At 54.4% G+C, this 27,882-nt stretch overlaps 1 protein-coding gene across 2 annotated transcripts; it reads left to right on the forward strand.

Annotated features, from left to right (window-relative positions):
• On the forward strand, positions 1-27,765 carry HDGF (heparin binding growth factor). Of its 2 annotated transcripts, none has more exons than XM_067569711.1 (6): positions 1-452; positions 22,468-22,544; positions 23,716-23,854; positions 26,370-26,555; positions 26,864-27,081; positions 27,496-27,765. In XM_067569711.1, the coding sequence occupies exons 1-6, from the start codon at positions 366-368 to the stop codon at positions 27,500-27,502; spliced, it is 714 nt and encodes a 237-aa protein (XP_067425812.1). In that variant the 5' UTR covers positions 1-365; the 3' UTR covers positions 27,503-27,765. The 2 variants fall into 2 exon arrangements, with proteins under 2 accessions (XP_067425812.1, XP_067425813.1); XM_067569712.1 differs by having other exon boundaries at positions 3-452; positions 26,373-26,555.
• Positions 27,766-27,882: the final 117 nt, after the last annotated feature.

The following is a 27,882-nucleotide window of genomic DNA, read 5'->3' on the forward strand; positions in this document are numbered from 1 at the left end:
GGTGGGGGTGGGGGGGTGTGGGGAGGGGGAGGGGACGGAAGGGAGGGAGCAATTGAATTTCAAACACAAACAACTGCTGCATGGGGCACCCAGCGGCCCGTCGCCTCCCGGGAACCTACCTACTACTGCTGCTGCTGCGAGCACCTGGGCGCCGAGCCGCCCGCCCCCACCCCCCCGCGCCGCCCGCTCGCCCGAGGGCTGGGGGAGCTGCTCGCTAGATCGCTGGGTTTCGCCTCCAAACTTCGCCCTCAGGCCTGCTCTTCCCCCCCCCCCAGCCCCGCCAATTAAGGACCCCCCTCCTCCTCCTCCTCCGCCCAGCGCCCCCCCCCCACTTTCCAGCAGCCCGCCCGGCGCGCCAGGCGAAGATGTCCCGGTCCCACCGGCAGAAGGAGTACAAATGCGGGGACCTGGTGTTCGCCAAGATGAAGGGCTACCCCCACTGGCCTGCTAGGGTAAGGAGCCTGCGGGGGGGCTGTGTGTGGTGCAAGGGGGGGGATCAACACTGCCCCCCCCTTCAGTTTCAATGGGATTCTCAGTCCGTTGCATAACGCGGGCTGTTGCACGTTGCACGGAGCGGCGGGGTGGCATGGGTGGGGGGGCGAGGCTGGCCCAGGTTCGCTCCACCCCCCCCCGCTCACCCCACGGCTGGGAGAGTGCACCTCGGGCTGGGGGGGAGCAGCAGAGCCCCGCGCAGGAGCCTGTGGATTTAGATTATCCACCCGGGGGATCTGGGCTCGGGCACAGACTGGGAGCTTGCATTTTAGATTAGGCGCCTGGTCTGTGGGGGGCCCATAGAGGTGGAAGTGTGGCCATAACCTGGGGCCGGGGATTGGGTTATCAAACCGTCCATAGACCTGAAATGAGCCGGAGCCAGGGAGCCTTGCCTGGAAAACAGAGATTGCACGCCTCAGTCTGGAGAGTTGGATGGGAACGTGGCCTGGGAGCCCCCAGATTAGAACTGGAGCAGCCCCGTTTGCCAGGGATTATAAACCCCCCAGATTATCCCCAGAACCCTCAATTGTACGTAGGCGCACAGGAGTCTCCTATCCGCCTTCAGTGCTTGTAGTTTCTTAATGTCGCTTTTCCTCCCCATTTGAGAGGATCTCCTTTCAACTTCCACGTGAGGGGTGTGTTTTGTATAGTTGGGGTGGAAATCAGATCAGACCAGTTAGATTTAAAAAAAGAAATTAAATGTATATGGTGTTCTCTACATCAGCCCCCAATCTGAAAGTAGGCCGTATAATGAATATGTAGGAAACAAAGTAAAGCAGATTATAACTATGCTAATCTGTTACTTTATTTTAATGTATTTTTACATGTATTGTCTCCTGGGCACTTTCATGCTGGACAATATATTGCTATGAAACAAAAGACCAACTTGTAAATAGATGACAGGCAGGTGAATATTTATAAAAAAAAAAAATGTGCAGGCGAATCTGATTAGTGTTCCATGTGTGTTTACATGTGTATTGCAAGCATGAAAACAGAAAGGCCCATCTCTGAGAGCAGAAATTAGATCATACACATATATATGGGAGTCAGAAAGTAAATTATAAATGCATACCATGTGTTTTTGTGGCTGTTTTTTATGACCTCACCTTTATGAATATTTCCTGTGATCATGCCTTATTATTCCATCAGCACTAAAAGCTGCTGCAACTTAAAAATAAATATCACTTATACTGTGGCCTGCTAATGAAAATGGTGCAGTTGGTTTTAAAAAGTAAGCCCAGTTGTATTCAAAGTTCTCTGTTAGGAGAGTCTCTTGCATTTTTTTTTTCTCATCTCCTTGGAGACAGTAAGTGAAACTAGACTTTCCCTGTTGTGTTTTAGTTGGAGGAGGGGAGCCGGAGGGGCGTACCAATGGGATTGTCATATTTCATCTTCAGGGCAACAAACAGAGCTCTTTTTTTTTTCAGCATTAGATTCCAAATAGATTAAAGCTATGGTCAGGGGATCACAGGTACCAACTTGTGCCATCTTTGTCAGAGCTTCAAGGGTTGTTGTGTATTTATCTTGTAAATTGCATTTAAAAGGGCAGTAGTTCCATTCAGGCTACTGGGATCTGTGGGCCTAATTTTCAGATGATGAAAAGTAGCTCCAGTGTGTTACACCAGCTCAGGATCTGACCCTGTTGGGGTTCCTTTGTAGTTTTATTGATTGGAATTTTAACTTTGCACGTTACAAAACAACAAATGCACAGCTAACCCTAATAAAGTTTTTCTGTGAGGCTGTTGGCTCAGCCTAGGAAATGCGGGTATATTTCTGGAAGCACGTGTGCGTTGCCTGCCTGAAGGTTTTTCAGGTCAGGCCTGTAGACGACATATTTTATAAGCTTGTGACATAAACGTGGAGTGTGTTTTCTCCATTAGTTCAAGCTAAAGATGGGGGGGGAAACAAACCACACTAGAATTTCAGCTCAGAAGTTTCCTCCTTATTTTGACCTAGTTTAGTTTTGTGTGTCTGTTACAGAGAAACTCTGTTAAACGACCTAGTCCCGCAGGCTCAGGAGTCTGACCATTTGGTTCCCTTCTCAGGATCGGGGCCCTGTTTTGTGTGTGTGTGTGTGTGTGTGTGTGTGACTGGCTCAATTGTAATATAGGCCTGTGTGTAATTTCAGAGCACGTGTGGGGTCCTTAGAGTCATGTGGTATGCCAGATGCAATGGAGCTGGGCTGGACTAGGGCAACGTCCCTCAGTGCAACCACATGGATGAGGATACACCCGTGCAAACCCCTATCATGCAGTCATGCTGCACTGGTACGGAATGGGGTTACACCAGTGCAAGGAGGTAGTAAATCAGTGCAGGCCCCATATTGCACCAGCACAGTGTGTTTGTGTGTGTGTATGGGGGGGGAGGTGCAGTGTCTATAAGTACATCGGTGGAGCTACAGTCGTGCAAAAATCCCAGCAGAGACAGTGACGTGCAGGGCATAGCGAGACGCTAAGATGCCAGGGAAGTTGTGCATTGGTTGTAATTTAATTTTGCTCCTTGGTGGTGTTGCTTCATTGTACTTCGTTATTTCATAAGAGCTTCATTTGCTGTTACGGCTGTGTCCGAACAGCTGGGTGTTCTAAAGCGGGATTTATAAAGATTGCCCGGATCCTGCAGTCGGATCAGTGCCCCTGGACCCCTTGCGTAGCTCTGATCTCTGGATGCCCCTGTGGAGAGCCTGATTCTGTTGCTGCTGGGAGAAGTTCTGCCCTTGTTTGGGCTGGAACCAGAATGGGGCTGGTTGGAGTGTGTGTGAACAGCTACATTTTAAAAATCAATATAAATATTTGGAGCGTTATGGGGGAGCATTCTGCCGCTCCACGGGCTGGGCCTGTCCAAGTCAATGGCAAAGTCCTGATCCAGGCTTTTGGGCCCTGCCATAGTGTCGTTGTTTAATAATAATAATGGGAGTAAGATCAGGCCGATGTGCAGGCCTAGGACCTGATTCAGCAAAGCCCTTGGAGCACGTACATAAGCGCCGTGGATTTAAGCATATGCACCGTATGTGAATGCGTTGCAGAATTGGGGCCTGCACCGTGAGTGTCCTGAACCCTTTGATGTCACCAGAACACGTGAGAAGGGGCTGCAGTGCATCAGCCTGGGTGCGGGTGGTTTTCCAGGCTGCTTTATCTGTGCTACTCGGGGCCGGATCCTGCTCTGACAGAAAGACAGCAAGAGCTTTTGCTGTGCACTCCAATGGCAGCCAGCCTCCAATCGCTCTGGCACGAGAGGGTGGGGAGAGAGACTCTTGCTAGAGAATACGTTGCAGGTTATTTTTAAGCGGTTGATGATGCAGTTTAAAATTTTCCTTGGAGGATTTGCCCCCGCCCTCTTCCTCCTCAGCGCAGACGGTCCCGGGCTGAAAACGAAAGCGATTTCAAATGGAAAAACGAATCCAAAGAGCAGCACGTTTGAAAGCCATGGAGGTGGTTCTGCGCCCCACCCCACCCCAGTCTCACTCTCCTCCTTGCTTTTGTTGAATGACTTTTGTTTGGTTTCATATGGTATGTGGGGGGGGGGGGGGAAGGGGAGGGGATTATAACTTGGCACTGGCCTCCAAACCTGTTTGAAAGCGGCTTTTCTAGGAGGAGCCAACAGGCTACCCTGACTGAGCGTTTCCAGTGCCCCCTTCCAGCGCGGGGAGGGGGGAAGATTAGGAAGGGGGCAGCATAGGCTGAGTTCTTGTTCGTGTGCTTTTGACCTCTGTCTCGAGGGCGGCATTGATCTTCCGTTCACATTCGTTCCCTTTCTCCCAGCCCGATTAAGGGAGTCGCCAAAAAGTAGCGTTAGAGGCTTGCTGCGTTTCTCCGGCACCTCTCGAAGGCACGGAATTTCATTCACTGCTGGAGTTTCGCTTCGGGAGAGGGGAAAACCTTCTCCTTTGGCCGTGTGGGGCTTCGGGGCTGCAGATCAACCTGGGCCTGATTCTCATCTTCACTCAGGCCCCTTTACACTGCACAGAGGGGCCTAGGAGTGTGTGTGGGGTGGGGAATTACAGTAGCACCCACTGTTAGGCCTCTTGCCGTTTGTCAGAGCGGTGCAAAGCGGGCCTCGGCATCAGCGGGAATCCGGCGCTGAGATTTCAGGTGGTAGTTCTGCAGGGAGCAGCAAGCGTCTGAGCTCCCAGTAGATCAAATTATAAAAAGAGTGTGTGGGGGTGGGGGAGGAGGGGAACACAGGCAGATTTCATATTGGGCATGTGATCAGCTCAGTGCACACAAAGAACCGCTTTATTATTCTTATTAATTGTTTGTATGCCAGGGACGCCTACCGGCCCCGAGACACAGCGACAGACAGTCCCTGCCCCGAAGAGCTCACGGTCTATTGTTTCTCGGTGGCCAGAAGCAAGTTCGTCCCTTCCCGGCCGTGTAATGATAAGGGACCAGATTCTCCCTCCCCTGCCCTTTGTGCAGCTGTTTCCACCCGTGCAAAGTGGATGGAAAACGTTGCCAGAGTGGAACGACGGCATTCTTCTCTCGTTTTGCCCTGGTGTAAACGATGCAGCCAGGTGCAGGGTGGTGGGGAATCGGACCCCGTAGATTTGCTCGCGGTAGGAAGCACCACTCTCCGAAGCGAATATCCTGCAACTCGGGGTCTAGTCCCGCAGCTCCCCTGGCAGAGAACAATCCTGAGTCAGGGCAGGATGCAGCCTTAAAAGGGCAGATGCTCCTGACCTTACTCCCACAGGTAATCCCGTTACTCGCCTGAGCAAACTGAGCAGGGTTTGCTCCCAAAGAATGGGCCATTTTGGTTAAATGTTATGGATTTTTTTTTTTTTAATGTGTGTTTTGGTCTGGTGCATTTGTGCAAAAAACCCTGGGTCTAAATCAGGTGTGAGTGGAATTTAAAGAGACAGTCAATAAATTAAAAGTCGAGAGGAATAAACAGGAGGAAGGAGTTGACCCTCAGGGGATGGCTCGAGAGCCAGGTTATTTAGATCACAGCTCATTTCGGAGGTCAGTGCTTTCAGGCCAGCAGCTGTCTGGAAGCTAGCACAATGAGGTTCTTGGCTGGTCCCTGGGCTCTGCTGTAATTAACATGACTGACCAGCCCTCTGGCTTGCTCCTTGTAGGTTGAGATCTACTAGGATCCTCACTGCGTTTAGACTCATGGGACCCAGGCAGCTTTGCGAGCCGCCGCCGCGCCCCCCTCTCCCCCCACTTAAAAGAAAAAGGAATCCCGACAAACTAACCCATGAACAATGTGTGTGAGTTAGGGCTTGCAGGGGAAGCTTGGCCTTGTGGTGGCGGTGCGAGCCTGGGACTCTGGAGATCTAGGTTCAGTTCCCAGGTCAGCTGGGTCCAGTCGCTCCATCTCTCTGTTCTGCCTGCTAATAACGACACACATGATGGTAGCCCCTAGAGGCCCTGACCAAGACTGAGATGGTGCCAGGTGCTGTACGTACATGTGAGAAGAGACAGTTCTTGCCCTAAATATAGACAAGAAGCTGGAGGGGAAACTGAAGCACAGAGAGGGGCCTGGTCACCCAGGGGAAGGGATGGGCATAGTATCCAGGTCTGTGGAGCCCAGCCCTTTAAGCACAAGGCCACGCTTTCTTGGTGAGACCTTTGTCGTGTCCGTTCAGAGTTCCAGCTCGCGGGAGCAGGGACTGCGTCTCACACTGTCTGTGCAGCCCCTGGCACAAGGGTGCCCTGATCGATGCAGGGGGACACACGCTGCGTTCAGCGGCTACAGTCCCTCTGTGTTCCGGGCCATAGGTGTCCACTCCGCCGTTGTCGGATCCACGTCCCTTCTTAATTACAGCCACCTTATTTATCTACAGAGCATTCAGATAAAAGTGTAGCAGGTTTGCTCCTGATCCGTCCGGGGGGGGACGGGACTTGGTACCAATCCACAGGTGCTCAGCACCTGGCTGAATCATGGCCTCCAGAGGCTTAAGGAAGCAGGCTCATGCAGCTGGAGGCACGTGGTGGTTGCAGGTGCTGCTGGGGTTGGGTGGGGTGGATCGTTGGCGCCCTGCGGGATCGGGCCCGTCAATGCTTCTTGGCACTTCCTTCCTTGCACTCCCTGTCTCTTTAAACAAGAAACCGGATACAGTCGGCCTTGTCGCTGCAGGCCACGGGCTCTGCTGCTGCTCTCCGCTGGCCAGGCCGTTTGTTCTGAAAGGCAAGAAAGGAGTCGGGAGTGTCTTAAAGGGAAAGGCCCTTTGAATCTCCGTCTTCCTTCTCCATCCTTCTAGAACGATGCGGAGCCCCCACCTGCCAAATTCTGACGCGGATCCAGGGTTTGGTCCCAACCCGCCACCCGAGAGAGGCGGCAGCCCCGGCTCCGGGTGCAGGGGAAGGATGGGACTGGGCTGAACGTGGGGCCCGCTGGACTCCGACAGACCCCCGTTGTCCTCAGCCTGTGTTATAAGGGCCCAAGTGTTTTCCTTTCTTTGGCTGATGAGAGGAAGGATCTTGTCAGCACAGAATGATGGGGTATATGAGGGAGAGGGGATCTGAGTGGGCTTAGGATGCCAACACGTTAAGGTCTCTGCTTAACAGATCAGCTGTGGTCTGGTTTAACCGGACACTGACTCAGAGCAGGTCCTACTGAATCATCAATACCACTTCCAGCAGGACGGGGGGTTTCCCTTCCAGTCGCTGACCGACGTGGACCTTGCTTAGCTTGCCCTGGGAGAGGTTCCCCCGGCAGCGTACACGTTCCACCCATAACCCTCCTCCTGCCTGAAGAAGACCAGCAAACGCCCCCCCAAAGATGCAATCCGGTCGGTCACGCCAGTGGTGCCACCCCAGCATTCCAGAGCCGGCCCTGGGTGAACGGGCAGCACCCAGCAGTTCAAATGCCTCACCCAGCCTCCGTTCCCCCAGCGCACGGCGCCCACGGCTGTGCAGCTTTGGGCAATCCAAATCTGTAACCTCCTTCAGCAGGGGCTGTCTCTTAGTCTGTGTTTGCAGAGAGGCCTGCCGAGGGTCCATGGCTGCATATCTGACAATGGAAGAGATCGGCTGTATCCCCTGCCCGCAGGGAGCTGGGTAGGAACCAGGATTTCTGCTTTGTGGGAAATTGCCTGACTTCTAAGTCGGCTTTAGTTCAGTATCTCCCGCGAAAAGGGGTTCCCGCCGGTTTTTGTTTCGTCGAAATGTTCTGCTCGTCTGGTCGCGTCCAACGTAAACTCGAACTTCGGATGTCAGAGTTCAAAACGGACAGGCATTTTTCAGTGTAAAGTCAAAATGTTCCCTTCTGCAAATGGCAGACATTGAACAGGACGGCCTAATCAAAATGCTTCGTTTTTTTATTTTTCTTCCACCCTCTTCCCCAACTAAATGTTGTCAAAATCCCCGCATGTGGGAAGTTTCTGTTTCAATGAAATGGCATTTTCCAACGGGAAAAGGTCCTGCTGGAAAATTCTCACTCAGCTCTGGTCCTGGGGTGAAGTTTTCCTTGATTAAACGAGACTGCAACAGATTTTTCCGTCTGGATCTTGGTCTCGAATTTGCTGATTTAATTCGAGTTATTCTGGCTTTACACTGAGATTAGAACTTGGCCAATTTTCTGCTTTAGCGCATGCATGTACGCAGGGAGCTCGGCGACTCACCGAGTAGCCTTTTGCCACCCACCCATGAAAGTTGGTTTTGAGGCCTGCTTGGGAATACAAACAAACTCATGTCATCTGCACTCAGCCCAGCCTCTGCCTGTCTGGTGGACATCTGTCTGCCTCACATGGCGTGATCCGGTCAGCGGAAAGGGGTGGGGTGCTGTTTGGAAGAGGAGGTGCAGAGGACAGCTGTGTAGATGCCTCCGTTTACACAGAGCCCTAGAGCCCATGGGAGTTAATGTGGTCTCGCCTTGCCTGCCTCCTCTCAGCACTCCTAGGAGCCTCCAAATTGCAGGAAACCCTCATTGTGCTCCAGTCCCACCAGGTGCTCCTTAGGAGAGGCAGCCCAACCCCCTTCTCCTCCCCCCGCCCGGTGCATTTCATTGCTCCAGGCCTGCGTGCAGTAATGCAGACGCATCAGATGCCAGGCGGGGTGAGCGGCTGTCTGGAGCTCTCCGACGGCAGAGAGCAAGTGCAGCCTTATTTTCTTTTCTCTGTCTCTGCATCAGCCACTGTTCATAGGCCTGTCCCCTGCCCTGCTGCTTAGGCCCGTTTGTTCGGGGCAGTGCCTGGGGCTGTTGTCGGAGCAGATCCCTTGCTGGGAGAGCCGGGCTCTCTGAAACAGGGGCTCTGTCGTTCAAGGATTCAGCCTACGCTCAAAATGCTATGGTACCAAGTCCAGGAGCACTTCTGGGTCTTGCATTGCATTGCTTGCCACGGCAGTGGAGACCAAATGCTCAGCCTCCTGTTCCCACAGCCCACCTGAGCGAGGGGAGAATCACCCACTAGTTGTGAGCAGTCTAGGGCCTGTGACACACCACTGGCCTGCTCAGATTCCATCCAGCAGGGGGAAGCAGTGCATGTATTTATGGTGCACATTGGGGCTTCTTGCCACTACCACAATCATGGACCAAAATCCCCTCGTGCACGGCGCTGTACGAACAGATCCCTGTGTCGCTTATGATCTAAATAGCCAAGACAGACAAAGAATGGGAAGGGAAAACTCAGGGACAGGAGGGGAAGTGACTTGCCCAGGGGTCACCTAGCAGGGAGACCCTGTCTCCCGAGTCCCCCAGTCCAGTGCTCTAGCCATTAGGCAACACTGCCTGCTCATGACACTTTCTAGCTAAACCGGTAACAGACGTTGCCAGCCTGTTGCACTGCTACAGCAACGCTCTGAATTTTCACGGTGTGTCCTGTGTGGGTCATGATCCCCAATTTTACAGGTGGGGAAACTGAGGCACAGGCCTATGAGTTCCCATGAGAAGCTGTGGAAGAGAGACCCCGGCGCGCTCTGTGTCCTGACCACAGCCCCTGCTTTCAGGTAACCGAATGCTCTAGTCTAGATCACAGGACCCGTGGCTGGGAGCTGAAAGTGAGATGGAGAAAGGACACGGGGAAAGCTAGGGTGTGGAAAGCCGGCTGAGCAGGCCCCAGGAGAAGATAAAGGAGTCCTTTGGTTATCGCTGGGTCTCCCTGCACTGAGCCGGCGCCTGGCGGCTGGGTTGCTGCCTGACCTTCCTGCTTCCTTTGCACCCAGGCTCCTTTCGGCCGCTCTGGGCCCTGGCGGCGGGTGTCAGTTACATCCCTGCTCACCACGAGCGCGGTGTCCATGACACAAGGTTGTCTCGTGCTGCGTCCCGGTGGGCCTGATCCTGCCGGAAGCAGAGGGCGCTTGGCCACTCCCTGGCTTGCATCCCGGGGCCTGGAGTCATTTAGACCCTCTTGAAAATGTCACCCGGGGTCTCTCCGCTCCTGGTTCCCCCCAGGGATTGCGCCTCATGCAGGTCGCCCACACACAGCGAAACACCCTGCCAGGACCGCACCTCCAGCAGAAGAACTGCTGTGGGGACTGCGAAGGCCATGATTCAAAGCCCAATGGAGTCAGATTCCTCCTAGCTTAAAGGGCTTTGGATGGTGCTCTGGGAGAGTGGGACTGAAGGTGAACAGAGATGCTGTGCGGCCCACTGGTTGGATCTGGGGGGAGGGGGCGGGGGAACCCAGAAATGGTTCTCATCTCTGCCATTGACTCTACTTTTGGGAGAGGCTTGTGGTTAGGCTGTTGTGTCAGGAGCCCTGGGTTCTGGCCCTGGCTCTACCACTGCCCTCAGGGAAGTCACTTCCTCTCTTGCATTGTCTCTGTTTCCTCTCTCTGGTCCTTCTTCTCTATTCAGCCTGAGCTTTTTGGGGCAGGGACCGTCTCTTGCTCTGTGTCTGTGCAGCGCCCGGCACAATGAGGCCCCAATCTCACATGGCGCCTCAAGGGGCTGCCACGATACACAGAATGCCGTGGGCAAGGAGCTCGATCCCTCTCTGCCTCAGTTTACCCATTTGTAAAACTGGGTGTAACCCCTATTTCCCAGGGACACTGTGCGGTTTGAATTATGTGAGTCGGACTCCAGGGGGTCGTCGGACTCCTGGCCCATCCCGCATTTACACCAAGGCTCCTTTTCACTGCCGGAATTGTGTGTGTGTGTTTGTGTGTGTTTGTGTGCGTGTGAAATCAGGAGCCTAGCCTGCCATGATTCTGACTCATTGTTCCTTTCTCAGCACGGATCAGGATTAGTCGTAGCTGCTCCGGAACGGGTCCGGGATGTGGGAATACCTTTGCCACGCTCCCATTCCTATTCAGATTTCCTATCCGAGGTGGAGGATGTGGGGGGAGGCGGGCGGCCCATGCAACACAAACTCTTGAAAGATTAAGCCCTGTGATCTTGTAGTTGCTAGCACAGCCTAGGGCGGGACAGCTGCGCGGGAGGGCGGGCCTGACCTTTGTCCTATCGGATCAGGCTAGGGAACCAATTCCAATCCGCATCAGCTGTGCTGGGGCCGCTGGTTGGCTGGGGCCAGCCCATGGTTCTCTGCTGCCTGGCACGTGCATGTTGCTGCCTGGGCAGCAGAAGCCATGGGGCTTTTTCATATCAAAGCGGAGACTAGCACTAGCTGCTCTGTCTTTAATCTGGTGCCTTTCATTGGGGGCGCTCCTGAAACACTTTGCAGACGGGGCGCCTGCCAGCACTGGGGGAGCCCAGGGCTTGGACTAGCAGGAGGGCTGCAAATCAGGATTTGAGGGGGCACTGATGGAGCTGGGGGGGCGGCAGTGGTTGGAGCAGCAGAAGGGCTGGGGGCGGGATTGACGGGCATGGGCAGACCTGTAGCAGGGGAAGCTTGCCTCATTTAACAGAGGCAAGCTGGATTAGTCACCAACCTTGAGTCACTTCTCCCCGGTCCACGTGACCGCAGGACGGAGCTTTCCACCTTCAGCCTGTCTGGTATGGGTGGGCTGCGGGGCCTGGCTCCGTGGCCTAGGACTCGCCCCTGCACTGCCAGGCCGCTGAGCTGGGCTGGATCCCCGCCTCCCGTAGTGCCAGCCTCGGACTCTGAGCGGGTGGGACTCCCCGATGCTGCGGAGGAGAACCGGCGGAGGAAGGCAACAAGCCTTTCTCAGCATCACCCTGCTCGGCTTCCAAGGGGACACCCTACCCAGGCCCCCCCTCGACATTGTTCACAGGAATTGCACCGCTGAGCCGCACTGCCCCCGCAGTGGTGGCTCATATCTCATGGGGCTGGGCCCATGCTCTGCGCCCCGGGCATGTGGGGTCACAGCACCGCTCAGGTTTGGCCCGGCCGCCCCTCCCTCACGATGGCCTCTCAAACGGGGGGACCTGAGGCAAACTGACCCTTTCCCCCTTCTCCCCCGGGGTGGACCTGTCCCTGCCCATTGTAATGTGCGCACGGCTGCGGGCACCACCGCTAGCGGAAGACTGGGGTGTGTGGTGGAGCTGCAGAGATCTTGGGGCTGTGATGTCAGGAATCGTAAAGGTCCGCCCCAAGGTAGGAAGGATGGTCGAGTGGGTCGGGTCCTAGAGTGGGAGGCAGGATATCTGCTTTTCAAAAATGAAAGAAATAAATGAAATTTAAAAAAAAAAACAATCTCATTTTCGGAAGGGATTTATGCACTTGGGAATTAGGCTCTTCAGTGCATTCAGTTTGCAACGCTGAGCCCTGCAACGCTTCCAGGCCTTAAAAGTCTGGGCCGTGGTCGCTCTGTGCCTCAGTTTCCCCATCTGTAAAATGGAGATAACCCTTCCCTGACTCCCAGAAGGAATGAAATCCATTAATGATTACGAGGGGCTGAGGGCCAGGTCGATAGCCAGGGTGGTGAGGAATTGTGGAGATACTTTAATCCAGTAGCACTTAACTCTTATGCAGTGCTTATCATCGGTGGCTCTCACTGGCGTTATCCTCATTTTACATCTGGGGAAACTGAGGCACCAGGCGGGTTGACTTGCTCGTGGTCACCCAGCATGTCAGTGCCAGAGCTGGGAATAGAACCCAGGTCTCCTGATCCGGTGCTCTATCCACTAGGCCACACTGTAGCCCCTGCAGTGGAGTAGCTGGGGCCTCCCTACGCTCAGCTCCGCAGCATGCCTGTGAACTGCACGCAGCTCTGCTCTAAGCTGCTTAACCACACGTGGGTCCTCGGCTTGCGGCACCTGCTCCTTTGCTCCTAAGATTTCCAGACAGTAGCCAGTGCGTCCCCATCACGTGACTCCTTTTGCATCCAGTCTTTACCTCTGGCCTCCTTCCGGCCTTGGCTATCCGGTACCCAGGGGCACAGAGGCTGCATTTATCAATGACACCAAGAAAAACTGGCTTCTGGAGATGCGCCCCCCCAAGAACTCTTGGGCTGGGTCATCTTCCTCCCTAATCGCTGCAGGCTTAAGGGATCAGTGGGGTTTTTGCACCCGCGTCGCTGCATCAGTGCAAATCCCTAGGGTAGATACGTTGCACAGGTGCAAGCCGCACGGGGGCAAGCCACTTTTTTACACCAGTGCCGCAGCTGTTCCATTAGTTGTTTGCACAAGTGCAGCGCGCCACTACTGGAATCAACCCCCCCGCACCCTTACCGGTGCATGCTGGCATTAAACAGAGTCTCGTGCAATTCAACTGATGTGGGGTCAGGAAGGATCCCTCCACTAGTCCCCCAGACAGTGCATCTCATGGCAGCGCTTAGCCGTGTGCTCCTGGCCCCCAGCCTTCTGTGCGGCCCACTCCTCTCTGTCCCTGCGTGACTGGAGTGTCGTAGGTGGATGCTGCCCTGGGCGGTGAGATCTCAGTGCGGGGCTGGGCACCGCGTTGGCTTTGGCTGAGTCACTGGATGGGACTCCAGGGGCTGCTGGAGGACAGAACCGCAGGATCCACCTGGGGAATGGATCAAAACAAGAAGGCCCAGTCGTCCAGGGTGTCGCTGGAGCCAGCCTCCTCTTCCCCCCCATCTCCTCAATTGGAGCACAGAATCCATGGTCAATGAGTTCGTTCCATTCTTTGCCAGGGCAGGGGGCGTGTGGCTGGGGGGCCGGGTCAGTGAGGCAGCAGAGGGCCTGAAATCGAAAGCCCTGTTGCTTCCTGTCTGTTGCGGGCTGTTAACAGCTTCCCCGGCTGCGGTGCCACGGTCGCTTGGCAGTATATTTCCTGATCCTCCCGCCTGCAGCTTTGGCGCATGGCCCTGCCAGCGACGGGAGCGAGGAGTAGATGAGATGGGACCTGACCCTCCTTCCCCCACCCGCCCCCCTTCGCAGGACGCGCCCGGGATTCTCCTAAAATTGCTTCAGAGCCAGGTCGCCGGGATCCCAGTGCACGCCAGGGAGAGCTGAGCCGATGGGTCTAGAGATGCCCTGCCCTGGCACTCTGGAGCCCTGGATTCTTTTCTTGGCTCTGCCATGGACCTGGTGGGTGACCTTGGGCAAGTCATTTCCCCTCTCACTGTCTCAGTTTCCCCTCCCATCCTTTTTCTACACAGACTGAGAACTCTGGGCAGGGACTGTCCCTCAATAGGTGTATGTACAGCACCTGGCACATTGATACCTCTCGGCACCGCTGTAATAATAAAAATGGCCAGAACAGAAGACTGGGAGCTGGAAATTAGTGCGTTCTAGTCCTGGCTCTCACAAGACTTCCCTGTTTGATCTTGGACTGCTCCGTCTCTCGTTCTGTGCCTCAGTTTCCCTATCTGTAAAACAAAGAGGATGAGCCTGACCTTCCGGTTTCACCAGCCCAGGAGGGAAAAGTCAAGACGTTGATATGTGCATGGAGTTCAGGGCTGTGAAGCAGCCTGTGCTCTGAATGCGAGAACCTTCCTGAGCAGACCCCTCTCCTCCCCCCTCCCCCCATGTGGTTTGTCTGTATTACAGCAGATGCCTAGAGGCACCAGCTGAGATCAGGATCCATTGTGCCGGGTGCTCCCCGGACAGCCCCTGCCCTGAAGAGCTCATGGCCTAAACAGAGAGACAAAGGATGGGTGCGAGAAAGGATTATCATTCCCATTCGCCGCTGGGGAAACTGAGGCACAGAGCAGTGTCATGGCCTGATTTCCAAGCAGGTCCGGGCAATAGGAGCTGCGCTTTTTTAATTTATTTTATTTTTTTAAATTCACACCTCCCTTTGGGGCGCAGAGCGTCTGAAAATCCAGCCCCACCTCACGCAGCCGAGCCAGGCCTTGCACCCACACATCCCAGTCCGGTGCGCTGCCCACTGGACCCCATTGCCCCTCTGCCTTGCCGGTGACGGGAGACCGGGCTAGGTAGACTGCTGATCCCATTCCTCGTCAGTCTTGCAATTCCCACCCAGGGAATAGTCCTGACCTGGCCCTTCATTTTTCCCCGACGCGAGCTCTTTGCCCATTCAGAGCACGCTGTTCTCTGACTTCCTTCTGGCTGAAGTCCATATTGATTGATTTGTAACTCTTGTTAGCAACCAGCTGCCAAGAGTCCGGGTCTCCCCGGTGCTCACTGGCTTTGGAGGAGCTTCTGCTGTGGTGTCGGGGGTTTTTTAAACACTGGGGTGGTGGCGACAGGCAGCAGAGAGTTAACAGTGCACTGGGTGCTGTAGTAACCTGCTACTGCCACAGGTTCTGAGCCAGGAGCACTGCACCAGGCCACAAAAAAGGCAGCCCTGCAAAGCACCTGGGCTAATCTTTAACACGCTCTCTGGCACTGCACTTTGGGTGCTGCATTTGTCCCATTAGGGCTGATTGTGTATATGACATAAAAACATGGCATGCTGTGCCTACGCAGCCTTCCCTCCAAGGATCTCTGAGCCCTTTCACAAACCAGAACAAACTCTTCCCAGAAACTGTGTGGTCTAGGTAAGTGTGGTGCCCATTTTACAGATGGAGAAACTGAGGCAGGAACATGACTTGCCCAAGATCGTGCCGTGTCAGAGCCCAGGAATAGAACCCAGGAGTCCTGGCTCCTGCGGGTAGGCGGTTTTGATTCTCGCTCGTCTCTGTCAGAGCCCAAGCTCTGATTCCTCTGAGATCCCACCCGGGCCTTGTGGAACCAACTCCTCTCTCCGGAGTTCTTCCAGCCCTCCTGGGAGGCTTTCCCTGGACATTTTGGCTGGATTAGTTCTGGCTGAAACCTGGGGCTATTTTTAGAAGCTATAAAAAGCTTTTTGCTTTTATTCACACATGGGTGGCTGGTGTGTGTGATTGTTATTTGCTAAAACAACAGCATCTGCTGTAAATTTTAACTGGCTGTCATGGAGGGGCGGGGGAAGATGCAAACCAGAGAGAAAGGATGGTCCAGAGCTTGGGGCACAGGCCTAAGTTGTGGGGAGACCTGGGTTCAATTCCCTGCAGTGTCATGGACTTTCGGTGTAACCTTGGGAAAATCCCTTAGACTCTCTGTGCCTCAGTTCCCCATCTGTACAGTGGGGGTAATAATGCTTCCCTATCTCACAGGGGTGTTGGAAGGATGACATGCTAAAGATCGTCAAGCTCTACTGATGAAATTGGCTTTGTTATTAGCTAATGAGACCTCAACTAGGTATAAATGCCCTGCATGGGATGATCATCCACATTTGGAGCCATAACCTGAGTTGGTGTAGACTGGCGCAGACCCGCTCCCCGGAGCTAATTCACACCATTTGAAGCTCTGGCCCTTTAACTGTAGTTGAGCCACCCAGCTAGTGATTTAAGTCCAACAGCCTGAGGGGAGTGGTTGTCTGGCTGGGGAGCCAGGCCCATGGAGGAAAATTGGGACAGGAACCAACTGAACTACAACTCCCAGAAGGCACTGCAGCAGCGTTTCCAGATTGAAATATTTGGGTGTTCAGGCTGGGGGGAGGGTGTTTCTGATCGACAATGGAAATTTCCCGCAGGAAGCCGGCGCTTTCTGCAGCAAGAATCCTTTGGTCAAAACCTGAATTTCCTACCAGAAAACCAGGTGCGACGGAACCTTTTCCCCCCCAGCTCGAGTTACGAGCCCTTGTATCCCCTGTGCCCAAGCCGGGCGCTGGCTGCCTGCTGGAAGGGCAAATCTCCTCCCAGGGATGGACAGACGGTTCCATAACTGCCCGTTAGCTGCCTTCCGCTGCAGCTGGTTGGGGCTGGAGACTGGGCGGGCCAGCGGGACTGAGAACATCTCGGGGAGCCTCCGCCCCAGTTGGCTGGAGTTGTGTAGCAGAGGCCAGGGCTCTGCATGGGCCATGAAGACCCATTTTGCCCACTAGATCCGGGCTGACCCTGCCTGGGGCATGCCCGCTTTGGGCACAGGCCAGAGGTCTCTGGTCTCCGGGGCTGACATCCTGGCCCATGTGCTAGCTAGGAGGGAGATTCTTGGGGGCGGAGGTCCTCCTTCTGGCCTGTGGTGTTGTGTTACCAGAGCGTCTTTATCCACAAAGGCAGGTGTGGCTTGTGTTCCTGGCTCCCCAGGGAGACCCCCACACCTGGCCAATGTTCACAGCCACTGGGAAAAATAAAGACAGGGAGCTGCGGTTTTCTTTTCCTCTTAAACAAAGAGATTAAAAATACGAGGCGTGCAGAGTTAATGGTCCTCCCGGGCAATGGCCCCTGAGTATTCCAGATTAACGGCATGCAGGTGCTCCTGTTCCAGAATAAAAGGGCCTGATTCTGGATTCCATTTGATGTGGGGCCCATGCACGCAGGTCCAGGGGAGTCGTCAATCCCCTCTAAATTCACACCCCGCTGTATTGCGGATTAACTTTTGTGGGTAGCCAAGTCCGGGGGGTGTATTGTTCTCTGTGTCAGAGCAGCGTGCTGGGGGGCAGGACTCCTGGGTCCTAGATCTGGGAGGCCTCTGATCTGCTTCATTAATAATGGAGATGGGCCCAGCCTGAAACCTCCCTATCCAAACTCCCCCGAGCCTGGGCGGGGGTTGAGACTAGCATTGAATTTTGCCGCGGGGTGGGGGGGTCCGTCCCTCCGGTCTGGCAGCCACCCTGCCCCTGTTCCTTTGGCTCTCCCCGCACTACACTCCATCTGTAGGTAGCCGTGTGTCAGCGACGCGCCTGTGGCACTGTTGATTTGGGCGCGTGCGGGTTTCGCGCTCTGTCCTGGGCATGTGGTGATCCGCAGGGAGCAGGGTGCGTGCGGCAGGGAGGGGAACAGAGACCGTGGCTGGGGGCGGGGGATCGGGTCCAGCCAGGTGGTTGTGGTTTCCTTTATGGCACGTCTATCAGGCCTGGCAGTGGGTGGCAGGGCGGATGGGGCTGCATTTTTCTATGCTGAGTCGGCAGGGGCCGAGCAGCTGGTTATCAGACAGGCCAGAGAGCCAAGGGGAGGAGCCTAGGGTGGCATACAATGGGGTGTGTGTGTGTGTGCATCTGGTGTGATAGCGGGGGCAGGCGATGGTGGGATGCATTGTGAGAGTGTGATGAGGGGCCTGGTGTGTGTGTGAGGGGGAAGGGCTGCTCTAAGTGTGCATGGGGGGCAGGGTAGTGAGATGTATTGTGAGCATCTGGGGGTAAGGGGACCCGCAGTTGTGAGCAAGCAACTGAATGTGTGTGGAAGAGCTGGTGTGACGATGTGTGGAGCTGGTGTGTGTGGTCACCTAGTGGGACTGTGTGTGGAGGAGTGGGGGGTGCGTGGTGTGTGGGGGTTGGAGTTGTGTGTGGAGGGGCGTGGCGGAGTGTGTGTGTGTGGAGGGGTGTGGCAGGGAGTGTGTGTGTGTGGCGGGGGTTGTGTGGGGCGTGTGTACATGCAGGACAGAGGTTTGTGTAAGGGGGGGAGGATGGCTTAGCCCCAGGCCTGGCCATAGTTGCTGAGGGTGGCGCGGCTGCTTTGCAAATCGGGCGCCTTAATCCTCCAGCCGGCGTGTGAAATACGTTCCCTGCTGTGGGGCCTCGGAGCGTGGGCCCAAGCCACGGACCATGGGCTGGCGCCCCCAGCCTGGTCGGGGGAGGAGAGGAGTAGGGATCCCTCCATCGGCTGATTTCTGCCTGGGGGAGCGAGGTCCACGGCCAAAGGCGTCATGTTTTAATGAAGCGTCTCGCCCCGTCCCATTCGCTCTAGACTCTCACGCCCTCCTCATCACCACCGTATCTGACCCCCTGGACCTCAGGCTGTTTGCACTTACGCGGACAGATCTCAGAGCTCTTTATAAATGGCTTTACCCCCCACCATTTCGTCAGTGGGGAAACTGAGGCACAGAGCATCGGGAATGCGACTTGATGGAAGCCACGCTGCAGGTCGGCGGCAGATCTCCCTGAATTCCTGACTTCCCAGGGCCTTTTTTGCTGTAACCCCTGGATCACGCTTCAGAACCCCGGAGTCCTGACTCCCAGCCCCCACCTCTCTCTAACCACTCGCCTATGCTGCATCATTTGAACCCTGCCCCAGGCCTCTGTAGATGTCTTTTAGCCGATCCAATGCCAATTATCTCCCTTCCCCCACTCCTGCCCACTTTCTAAACCAAGGGAGTGCAGGACAGAAATTGGAGAAGTGATTATTTCTTTTTAGTCAAGGGGCTTTCAAGTCCCTGGCTGCAAACGCCCCGGGATATGACCTCCCACCCCACAGCTCCCCCCACAGCACACACCAGACATCCCGCAGGGCAGCCTTTGATCACCCTCCAGCCCGGTGGAAAAGCTGCATTGTTATCCCAGCCTGCTCTGGAGAATTTTAATGTTGTGGTTGAAGTCAGACACCCCATGTTGCCGTGGAGCAGAGGTGTGTGGTGGCTGAGGAATTTCTCTGTGTCATGGTGTCGTGTTCCCTAGACCAGCTGCTGCCGGGAAGGGCGATTTATGAAACAGGGAGGTGGGGGCAGGGGGGGACGGATGATTTGATTCTTGCATGTAGGATTCTGCCCAGCCCGTTTTTCCTGGATACCAGCGCTGCTTCTAGGAACAGCCTGGAGGTTTGCTGTGGAAATGGGCTTCCCTCTAGGCCTCAGAAATGCCCAGATCTAGTGCTACCGTGAGAACGGGATTTGAATAATCTGAATAATCCCGAAAAACGGAGGAATAACCAGAAAAATAAATGCCACTGAACTTTCCTGGTTATCTTCTTGTTATTCATTTGTGTTGCGCTACCAGCCAGGGCCCTCGGGACTCCCTGCTACCAAGCACTGTGCAAACACAGACCAAAAAGACCGCCCCTGCGTACAGCCACTGGATCTGGGCAGGGGGCTGAGTGGGGAATTCAAAAGCTTGTTGCGATGTGCAGATGTGTGGTGTCGGAGTTAGGGGCCGGTTGGTGGAAACTGTGTGTGTGTGTGTGTTTGTGCTAAATCTCACGATGAAATATTCCTAATTTAATTCTTGGCTGTTTCACTGGGTGAGCAGAAGAGAGAGCAGATTTTGGCTCAGTGGCGTTTGGATTTATTTTGTTTTGTTGCCCTCTGAGGCAGGTCGAAATCACTGTGTCCGGTTGTAGGAATCAGTCACCACCAAAACTTGAAAGCACTGCCCCATTTCCAGCCGCACCGTTTCATCCTCCATCGCCCAACCTTGGTGTAACTGTCCTGGTGTGGAAGGCAACTTACCGCGCAGGGTTGGGTTAAAGCTAAGCGGCAACGAATCAAAGCCCTTCCGTTTGCAAAAGGGGCCCATGCTCTGTCCTGCTTTCCAGTCCTAATGGACTTCCACCGCAGCCAGCCAACTCCCTTATTTTTAGAGATATACTTTGCAGATCCGTGGGCCCTCTCCCAGTCCAAATCCATGGATCCTTGGTCCACCCCCACCGATCTATGTATGTTTCAGATCATGCCCATGTGAGACTAAACGGAGGAGTGAAAATACTAGCCACCAACTCCATTGCATGGGAGGAAAAAGCGTCTTGAAGAGTTGCTTGGAAATTTCCCTTTCCCCATCTCAGCCCTGCCCTGAGTGGATCTGATCTGTGGGTTTGTTTTTGTTTTTTCCCAGCTTTGTTACAACCTTCCCCAGATTCTCTGAAACTGGCATTCCTTTTAGCACAGGGCCCTAGAGCAAGCCCGCGAATTTGCTGAGCTAAATATGTCTGAGCCAGTCTAGACAAGAGCTTACGGTTGGCTAGGAAAGCAGCCAATCCTAAATCATTGCTCTTTCATCGGTACCCGGCCCTGGATGTTGTCACCGGTTGCAAAGGGCGGGTTGGGGGTGGGGGCAGAGCAGGAAAGTAAGGTTTTAACCAGAGGGAGGCTATTTTTGTGGCGTGCATAATTTAGGAGCAGGAGTTTAATTGGCTGCCTGAGAGGTTGCTCTTTTTCCAAGCAGGAGTTGGAGTAAAATGTCCATGATTGCTATGAAGCCAGAGGTTATTTGCACACCCGGCCTGCGCATGCTGGGTTTCATTCCTACTGCCTGCCTGCTGGAAGGCATTTAGACCAGGCCAGGACCTGGGGGTTTGGTTGTGTTTCAGCCCCCCAGTTTTGCACCGGTGTAAATGGCTGTGCAATGGTGGTAAAGGATCATGCCTCGGTCTGCAAGGTTCAATATGTTAACGTCCGCGGGGTGACTGTTCCAGGAACCTGGGGGCCACTGACCGTCTAGGGATCAGAGCTGTGCTTAAAAGCTGGAACTGCTCTCTCCACGGTGCCCAGGGACGGAGAGCGGCTGGAAGCGCTTCGGGGGCAGGCACCATCCATTTGTTCTGTGTTTGTACAGCACCTAGCCCCACAAGGCCCTGGGCCATGACTGGGGGCTCCCAGGCACTATCATTGTTAATAAAGGATGACGTTCCAAAACTGAGCGTGCGTACCCTCGCTTTGCCCTGGCTGGGGACAACACCCAGGGTGGAGCTGTGCCAACGCGGCGGCTTTTGTCCCAGCGCCGCCACACATCACCTCTCTTTGTGGGTCTGCACCAACCATGACACCCGACTGGTGCATTCTGGGGAAATGGTTAATATTTCCAGAGGCCACGGCTGGGATTGGTGGCGAGCACATCACAAGAGACAGTCCCTGCTGTGCGGGGGGGAACCCCGGGCAGCTATCCCATAATACCTCAACAAGGACAGACAGACAAAGCAGCACCAACAGCAAGGGGGGCAATGCATTCTGGGATGGCTGGTGTGTACAACCCAGGCTGTCGGGACATAAAATCTCCCTTCCCACTGGGCAGAGGAAGCCTGGCGGAGAGCCACCTGGGAGAACCTGGGCTGGAGAGCTGGCTTCAATCCCTGGTTCTACCCTGTGCCTCCGTTCCCCCCTCTGTAAAATGGAGGTAATAAATCCTTCCTTGTCCGTCTGGACTGTGAGCTCCATGGGGCAGGAACAATCTCTCGCCCTGTGTCTGGCCATGATGTCCGCTGAGGCCGGTAGGTGCTGCCATAACCACCTACGCCCTGATCCGTGTGTGACCCAAGAACACACTGGTGCTGATAGCTTCTTTCTGCTAACCTGGCCCTCGGATCAGGGTGCACTTTAAAATAATCTTCACTGCTAGTGTTATGTTAAGATTTCTCCCACCGCCAGCCCTGCCAACTGGCAAATCGTTTAATTTGCAGATAAATGTTTTTGTTCCTCGTCTAACCCTGCAGCTAGTTGGATCCTACTTTGTCTTAGACAAATTATTTGGTTTTTTTTCCCTGTGTGTTTGTGTGTCAGCAAATGATTCATTTCCAAGTAACTGGAAACTGTCTCATGCCATGAGATGCCACTTAAGGCATCAAGAAGGCACCGCATCCCTGTCTATCCCAGGCCGCTCTTTGCATGTCCTCTATCTCCCCGCTCTGCCTGCTGGGTGACCTTGGGCAAGTCGCTTCCCTGCTCTGTGCCTCAATTTCCCCATCTGTAAAATGGGGGTGACGATACTGACTTCCTTTGTGAAGCGCTTTGAGATCTGCCGAGGAAAGGTGCTATGGGAGAGCAAGGCGCTGTACAACCTCAGAAGATTTATGTTGCTAAGTCTCATACGTTGACCCGTGCTGAAGGGTGGAGGGATGCTTTCTGGTCAGCCTCTTTTGGGTGTGCGCCTCCAGCTGGCCCATGATATTCCTGCCCCGACAGACGCTCCGGCTTCCTTCTTAACACGTGTCCCAAATAGTTCCATCTTCTTTCTTGGAGAACTTCGCAGATCAAGGGTTGCTGAGCTCCTTGGCCTTTGTTCTCAGTTCATCTCGAAGCATCATTGGACCCATTGTTCGTTCTCGGTTTCTCACCCCACGATTTGTGTCCCCTGAACAGATTGACGAGATGCCAGAAGCCGCAGTCAAATCCTCCTCCAATAAATACCAAGTCTTCTTCTTCGGGACCCATGAAACGTGAGTGGGATTTAAAAAGGGGGCGCGGGGTGGGAGGAACGCGTGCCTGCGTGTGTTGGGCAAGCAAGACGGGGGGTGTCAGTCAGAGTCACGTGAGCCGTGTTCAGGCAAACGCACCAGTTGGCTGAGGGTAGGATGCTCCCTCAGGATGCAAGAAGGTCTTGGGTCCAAATCTCAGCAGAGCTGTCAAGGAGTGCCCAGTCTCTTTACAGCGAGAGCCGCCCGTGCTCTCATGAGATGAGGTGCATCCGTCGCCGGGACAGCCTTCCTCCTTGTCAGTTACACTGAGGGTGGAGGAGAGATGGTGATGAGGAAGGGGCGTGTGAGGAAGATGGGAGGGATTTGGGGGGGCGGGAAATCTGAGCATGAAAGAACCTTTTTATGACCTTTCTCCTTTCCCGGGGTGTAACCAATGCATCCCTCTTCCAACAGACTGGCACTAAAAATAAGATGAATGTAAGAGGCCATTGTAAGCTCCTTGGGGCAGGGCCATGTGTTTGTACAGCACCTGGCACCATGGGCTCTTGGTCCATGACTAGGGCTCCAAGGAGCCCCTGCAATGCAAATAATAATAATAATAAAAAGTCACTATCCCCCCGACCAGCATATGCCCGTCTGCCCCAGAACCAGCCTCTCCAAGCTCAGTCCTTGGGTGGGGTCGCGTCAAGGTATTTAAGGCCACTGGGGCAGCAGTTTGATCAGTGTGGTGCTAGGATTTTACCCAGGTTTGTGTTATCTGTGCGGGGGTGGGGGTGCTGTAGAAAGGTCAAGAGACCCCCCCACCTTCCCGATGACATAACAAAACTCCCCAAAATGCCAAGTTCTGTTGAAACAACGGAGGGTGGTTTTGTTTTGTTCTGTTTTGTTTTTTTACTAATTCACCGACACAAAACTTTGATAAGGCAGGTCCAGGAAATCAGAGCTAGGTTTTATGAAGGTCCTAAGGGATCAACTGACTTTCTGTGGGAGTTAGGTGTTTATCTTCCAGGGGTGCCTTTGAAAACCCCTAGTTACTTCCACACCTGGTGCCTCAGTTTCCCCATCGGACCCCGCCTCCCAGACAGGTCATGGGAGCTTAGCGGTTTACCTAGCAAGCCTCAGCTACGGGGTGCTGTGGAGGCGCATAATGTGTTGTATGTCATCATGGCTTCTTTCCTTTTCCACCACGCAGAGCATTCCTGGGTCCCAAAGACCTCTTTCCCTACGAAGAATGCAAGGAGAAGTTTGGGAAGCCCAACAAAAGGAAAGGGTTCAGCGAAGGCTTGTGGGAGATCGAGAATAACCCGACCGTCAAAGCCTCTGGGTATCAGGTGCGTCTACCTGCTAAACCTCTCTGCTTGCCCCTGGCTAATTCACGTAGGGCAGAACTCCTCCTTGGTTGGAGACCTGAGCCTCTTTTGCCCAGAGCAGCGACTCCACTCTGGTCTCCTTTGTTATACAAGAGTAGCTGCTGGGACCAGGTACTGGAGGGACGTGTCCTACATACCAAGTCTGGGGTAGTCAAGTTGCAGGGCGGGAGGTCTAGGTTGGACATTAGGAAAAGGTTTTTCACTAGGAGGTGGTGAAGCTCTGGAATGGGTTACCTAGGGAGGTGGAGGAGTCTCCATCATTAGAGGTTTTTAAACTGCAGCTTGACAAAGCCCTGGCTGGGATGGTTTAGCTGGGGTTAGTCCTGCTCTGAGCAGGGGGTTGGACTAGATACCTCCCGAGGTCCCTTCCAACGCTAATCTTCTATGAGTCTATTTACTTGCAGTGGCTTGGGTGTGAATTGGGAGGGCTGAGCGGGGGTGGTTGGAAAGGGTCAAAGGGCCCCAACCCCACTGATCTTTTCAGGCATGTGCTCGAGATACCACTGTCCTAAAGAGAATATTTAGGTAATCCTCAAGGGGGAAAGGGAATTCAGTCGTGTGGTGGAGCATGAGACTGGAAGTCTGGACTCCTGGATTCTGTCCCTGGCTCTGGCAGGAGAATGGGGTCTAGTGGTTAGAGCAGGGAGAGACAGGGCTCTGAGGTATGACTCCTGGAATCTATTCCCAGCTCTGCCTCAGTTTGCTGTGTGATCTTAACCAGTTACCGCCTCTCTTTGTGCCTCAGTTTCTCTATGGGGACAAAATGGGAACAGGAAAGCTGACCTGAATCTCTCCTGCCCTGATCCGTTTGTTGAAGTTAATGGGAGCCTTATTCCTTCAGCCCCTTACAGACAGGGGACGAGTGACCGTGGGGAAATTATTTCTTCCCCTATACTCATGAAATATTTTTAGACTAAAACTTTTTTGTTGAAAAGCCAAAATCCCCCAAAACTGAAAATTTTCCAGTTTAAAATTGAAAAAAGTGGGCTTTCGGTTTCATAGTGAAAAGCCAATTATTTAAAAAAATTTTTTTTTTAAGTGGAAAATTTTCACACAAATTTTCAGTTTAGTCAAAAAGTCCCTTTGTGGCGGTGGGGTGTGTGTGAAGGGGGAATTTCTACTGGGAAATTCTAATCAGCTCAAGATACAAGGGTTAATCTGTGACTGTCTGTTAATGAGGATTGTGATAACAGTACTAAAGACCCCAACCGGTATCAGGTGGGAGGAGCTGTGTGCGCACACAGTCTAAATACACCAGACGGCCAAAGGGTGGGAGAGGAAACTGAGGCAGAGGTGATTTGCTCAAGGTCACCCAGCAGAGAGCTGGGAATATGACCCAGATTCCTTGAGCCCTAGTTCAGTGTTTTGTGCCATGAGCCCTCCCTCTTTCCCAGGTCAAGTGTTAGAGGTTCTTAAGGTGCCAGGGGGGACTATGCAGCTCTCAAGCCGGGTGTATCTTTCATCCCTTGAATCAGTGAGTGAACCGGCTGACATCCTCCGAAAGCTGCAGTCTGCATTGACGTTTCGGGGGTGGGTTTTCTCCGCAGGGTGCAGAGCATGCGGGGATCAAAGCGGCTCTGCTTTGCGATCTCATTGTGTTGACTAAAATATTCCTCTGGGTAGCCTGGAGCAGCTCTGCTTTCTGCTGTGATGCTGTCAGGTCTTATTAGATCAGCGAGGGCTGGTCTTTCTGGGCGGTGGAGGGGAGATCACCAAGAAATGTCTAGGTGCTCAGCAAGTGGGTTGGGGCATTCATACAGGGGAGTTCTTCTCTTGGCGGCAGGTTCCCAGAAGCACAGCACCCTCTAGGGTGGTGCCATGTTCTGGAAGATAGCTAAAAGCAAGGACTTACGGTCATTCAAGACCCCTCCTTTCATAGGAGTTGGGGGCGTTCGCCCGAATCCTAGCCAAAATTCTGGAAACTCAGTCCTGCCTCCCTAAATTCCCCCTGCAATTTAAACCGAATGCAGGGATCTCTTCCACTTCCACCAGCTGCTGTTGTGCCCCACCCCAGAAGTGGCTGCAACTCCGTGTATGTTCTTTGGCCACAGCTGCACAGTGCTTTGAGATTCCATGTGCCCCAAGGTGCTATAGAAACGTAGTTGTGGACAGGAGGTGCTCGCTGTGTAGTAGACCCCCCCCCTCCCATCCCTGTTTCCCTGCAAGGGGGAAACTGAGGCACAGAGCAGGGATGCTGGGCTGGGGCTGCCCTGGCTGGTGGCTGCCCGGTCCGTTTGTCTCCAAGGGAACGTGTTAGACCCTTGCCAGGAATAGAAACAGTTTTATTTCTTCCCCCATGATTAAAAAATGGACTTGTGTGGACTCATCCCTGGCCCTGAATACCAGCTGGCACCGGGGAGCAGCTTTTTGGGAGGTGTGGGGCACCGGGCAGTGTCTTCCTACCACCTCGCGATAACTGTGTCCCATGTCCATCTTCCTCCACCTCTTCTCTTCTCTTCCTCCCCATGCCCCCCAGCAGCCGACCCAGAAGAAGAGCTGCCCAGAAGATGCCGAGCCGGAGCGGGAGCCGGAGGGCGACGGCGAAAAGAAAGGCAACGCGGAGGGCAGCAGTGACGAGGAGGGCAAGCTGGTGATCGATGAGCAAACCAAGGAGAAGAACGAGAAGGCCGCGATCAAGAGGAAAGCGGAAGATGCTTTGGAGGTAGCAGGAAGGCTCTGTCCTGGGGTGGGCACGGGGAGCTGCCCAGGGAGGGAGAAGGCTGTAGCTCAGAGAGAGACCAGGGCATGGTGACCGGGCTGTCTTGAACTCAGCGCCCAGGGAATAAAGATCGGGGGTTGAGGCATCGGGGCAGGGCTCTGAGAAAAGATGTGGGAGTATCTGTGCCTGCAGGCCAGGGCCCGGCTCCTCGTGACGTTAGCCAACTCAGAACCACTCCCAGATCCTGGGCAGGGAGGGGGCGGCATGGCAGGCGCCGTCACCCCCCAGGTTGACCCCTTCCCCATTGGCAGGACTCCCCGAAACGCGCCAAAGAGGCGGAGGGTCAGGAAGGGGAGAAGAAGGTAGAAAACGAAGAAGCCCCCAAGGAGGGAGAGAAGCAGAAGCCCAGCCCCCCCGAAGGGGAGACGGAGAAGAACAGCGACCCGGCCGGAGTTCCGGACGCCAGAGAGGCTAAACAAGAGGGGAAGGAGAAAGCTGCTGCGGAGGAGATCAGAGATCACAAGGAGAGGTAGGGGCTGGAGGAAGTGTGGAGGGTCTGGCACGTCACCCCTATGGGGGGGGAGGCTAGGGGTCTGGTTCCCATCACAGCATGGACATCAGCAGGGACTTTGCCCATTGGCTTCCAAGGGCGGAGGACGTAAGAAATGGGGGAGGCTGGGAAGCATAACAAGACATCAGCGGGGTCAGGCTTGGATGCTCCTTGGATGGGTGAGCTCCCAGGATCATAGAAAATCCCAGGGTCGGTTCCTCCAGCGTGAGGACCACGTCCTCCAATCCTGCAATGGGATCAGCGCCAGCGGAGGCCGCGGGGATCCGGCGGCAGGAGAACAGCCTCCGTGAACCCGCCCCGCGGCCCCAATCCCCCAGTCGCCCCCGTTCGTCCCTTTTACCCTTCTTCCCTGTTTCTTCTCCACTCCTGCAGTCTGTAGCTGGCCAGCCTCCCCAAGCTGATCTGATCGTCTGGGCTGTTCCTTTCCCGCTGGGCTCCCTGGGTGCTAAACAGTTCCGTTCCTCATCAGCTCGTCGCGTCTGCAATTCGGGGAAAAAGAAATAAAAAGAAACCAGTCGCACACGTGAACCATCCCGTCTCTCCCTGCCCACCCGTCGCTGGGCTCATGCTTGTAATAGTGATTTCTAGGGGGCGCCGCTGATCAGTCGATTTGAAATAAAAGCGATTCATGCCTTTTTAAAACGTTTCCTATCACTTCCTGCGAATCACTTTCTCTTCGGTGGCGCTTACTCGGGGGTTTAAAGTCAGGTGATCTCTGGAAAGCAGGACGGGGAAGGGCAGAGTTGGAACCTTCCTGAA

Source organism: Emydura macquarii, unplaced genomic scaffold (assembly GCF_026122565.2).
Source record: "Emydura macquarii macquarii isolate MOO-44397 ecotype Brisbane River unplaced genomic scaffold, CSIRO-AGI_Emac_v2 contig_2924, whole genome shotgun sequence".
Taxonomy (NCBI): domain Eukaryota; kingdom Metazoa; phylum Chordata; order Testudines; family Chelidae; genus Emydura; species Emydura macquarii.

Coding starts and splice junctions, on each gene's coding strand:
- HDGF (XM_067569711.1), top strand. CDS start 366: ATGTCCCGGTCCCACCGGCAGAAGGAGTACAAATGCGGGGACCTGGTG. Junction 453..22,467: donor ACCCCCACTGGCCTGCTAGG/GTAAGGAGCCTG, acceptor TCCCCTGAACAG/ATTGACGAGATGCCAGAAGC. Junction 22,545..23,715: donor TTCTTCGGGACCCATGAAAC/GTGAGTGGGATT, acceptor TCCACCACGCAG/AGCATTCCTGGGTCCCAAAG.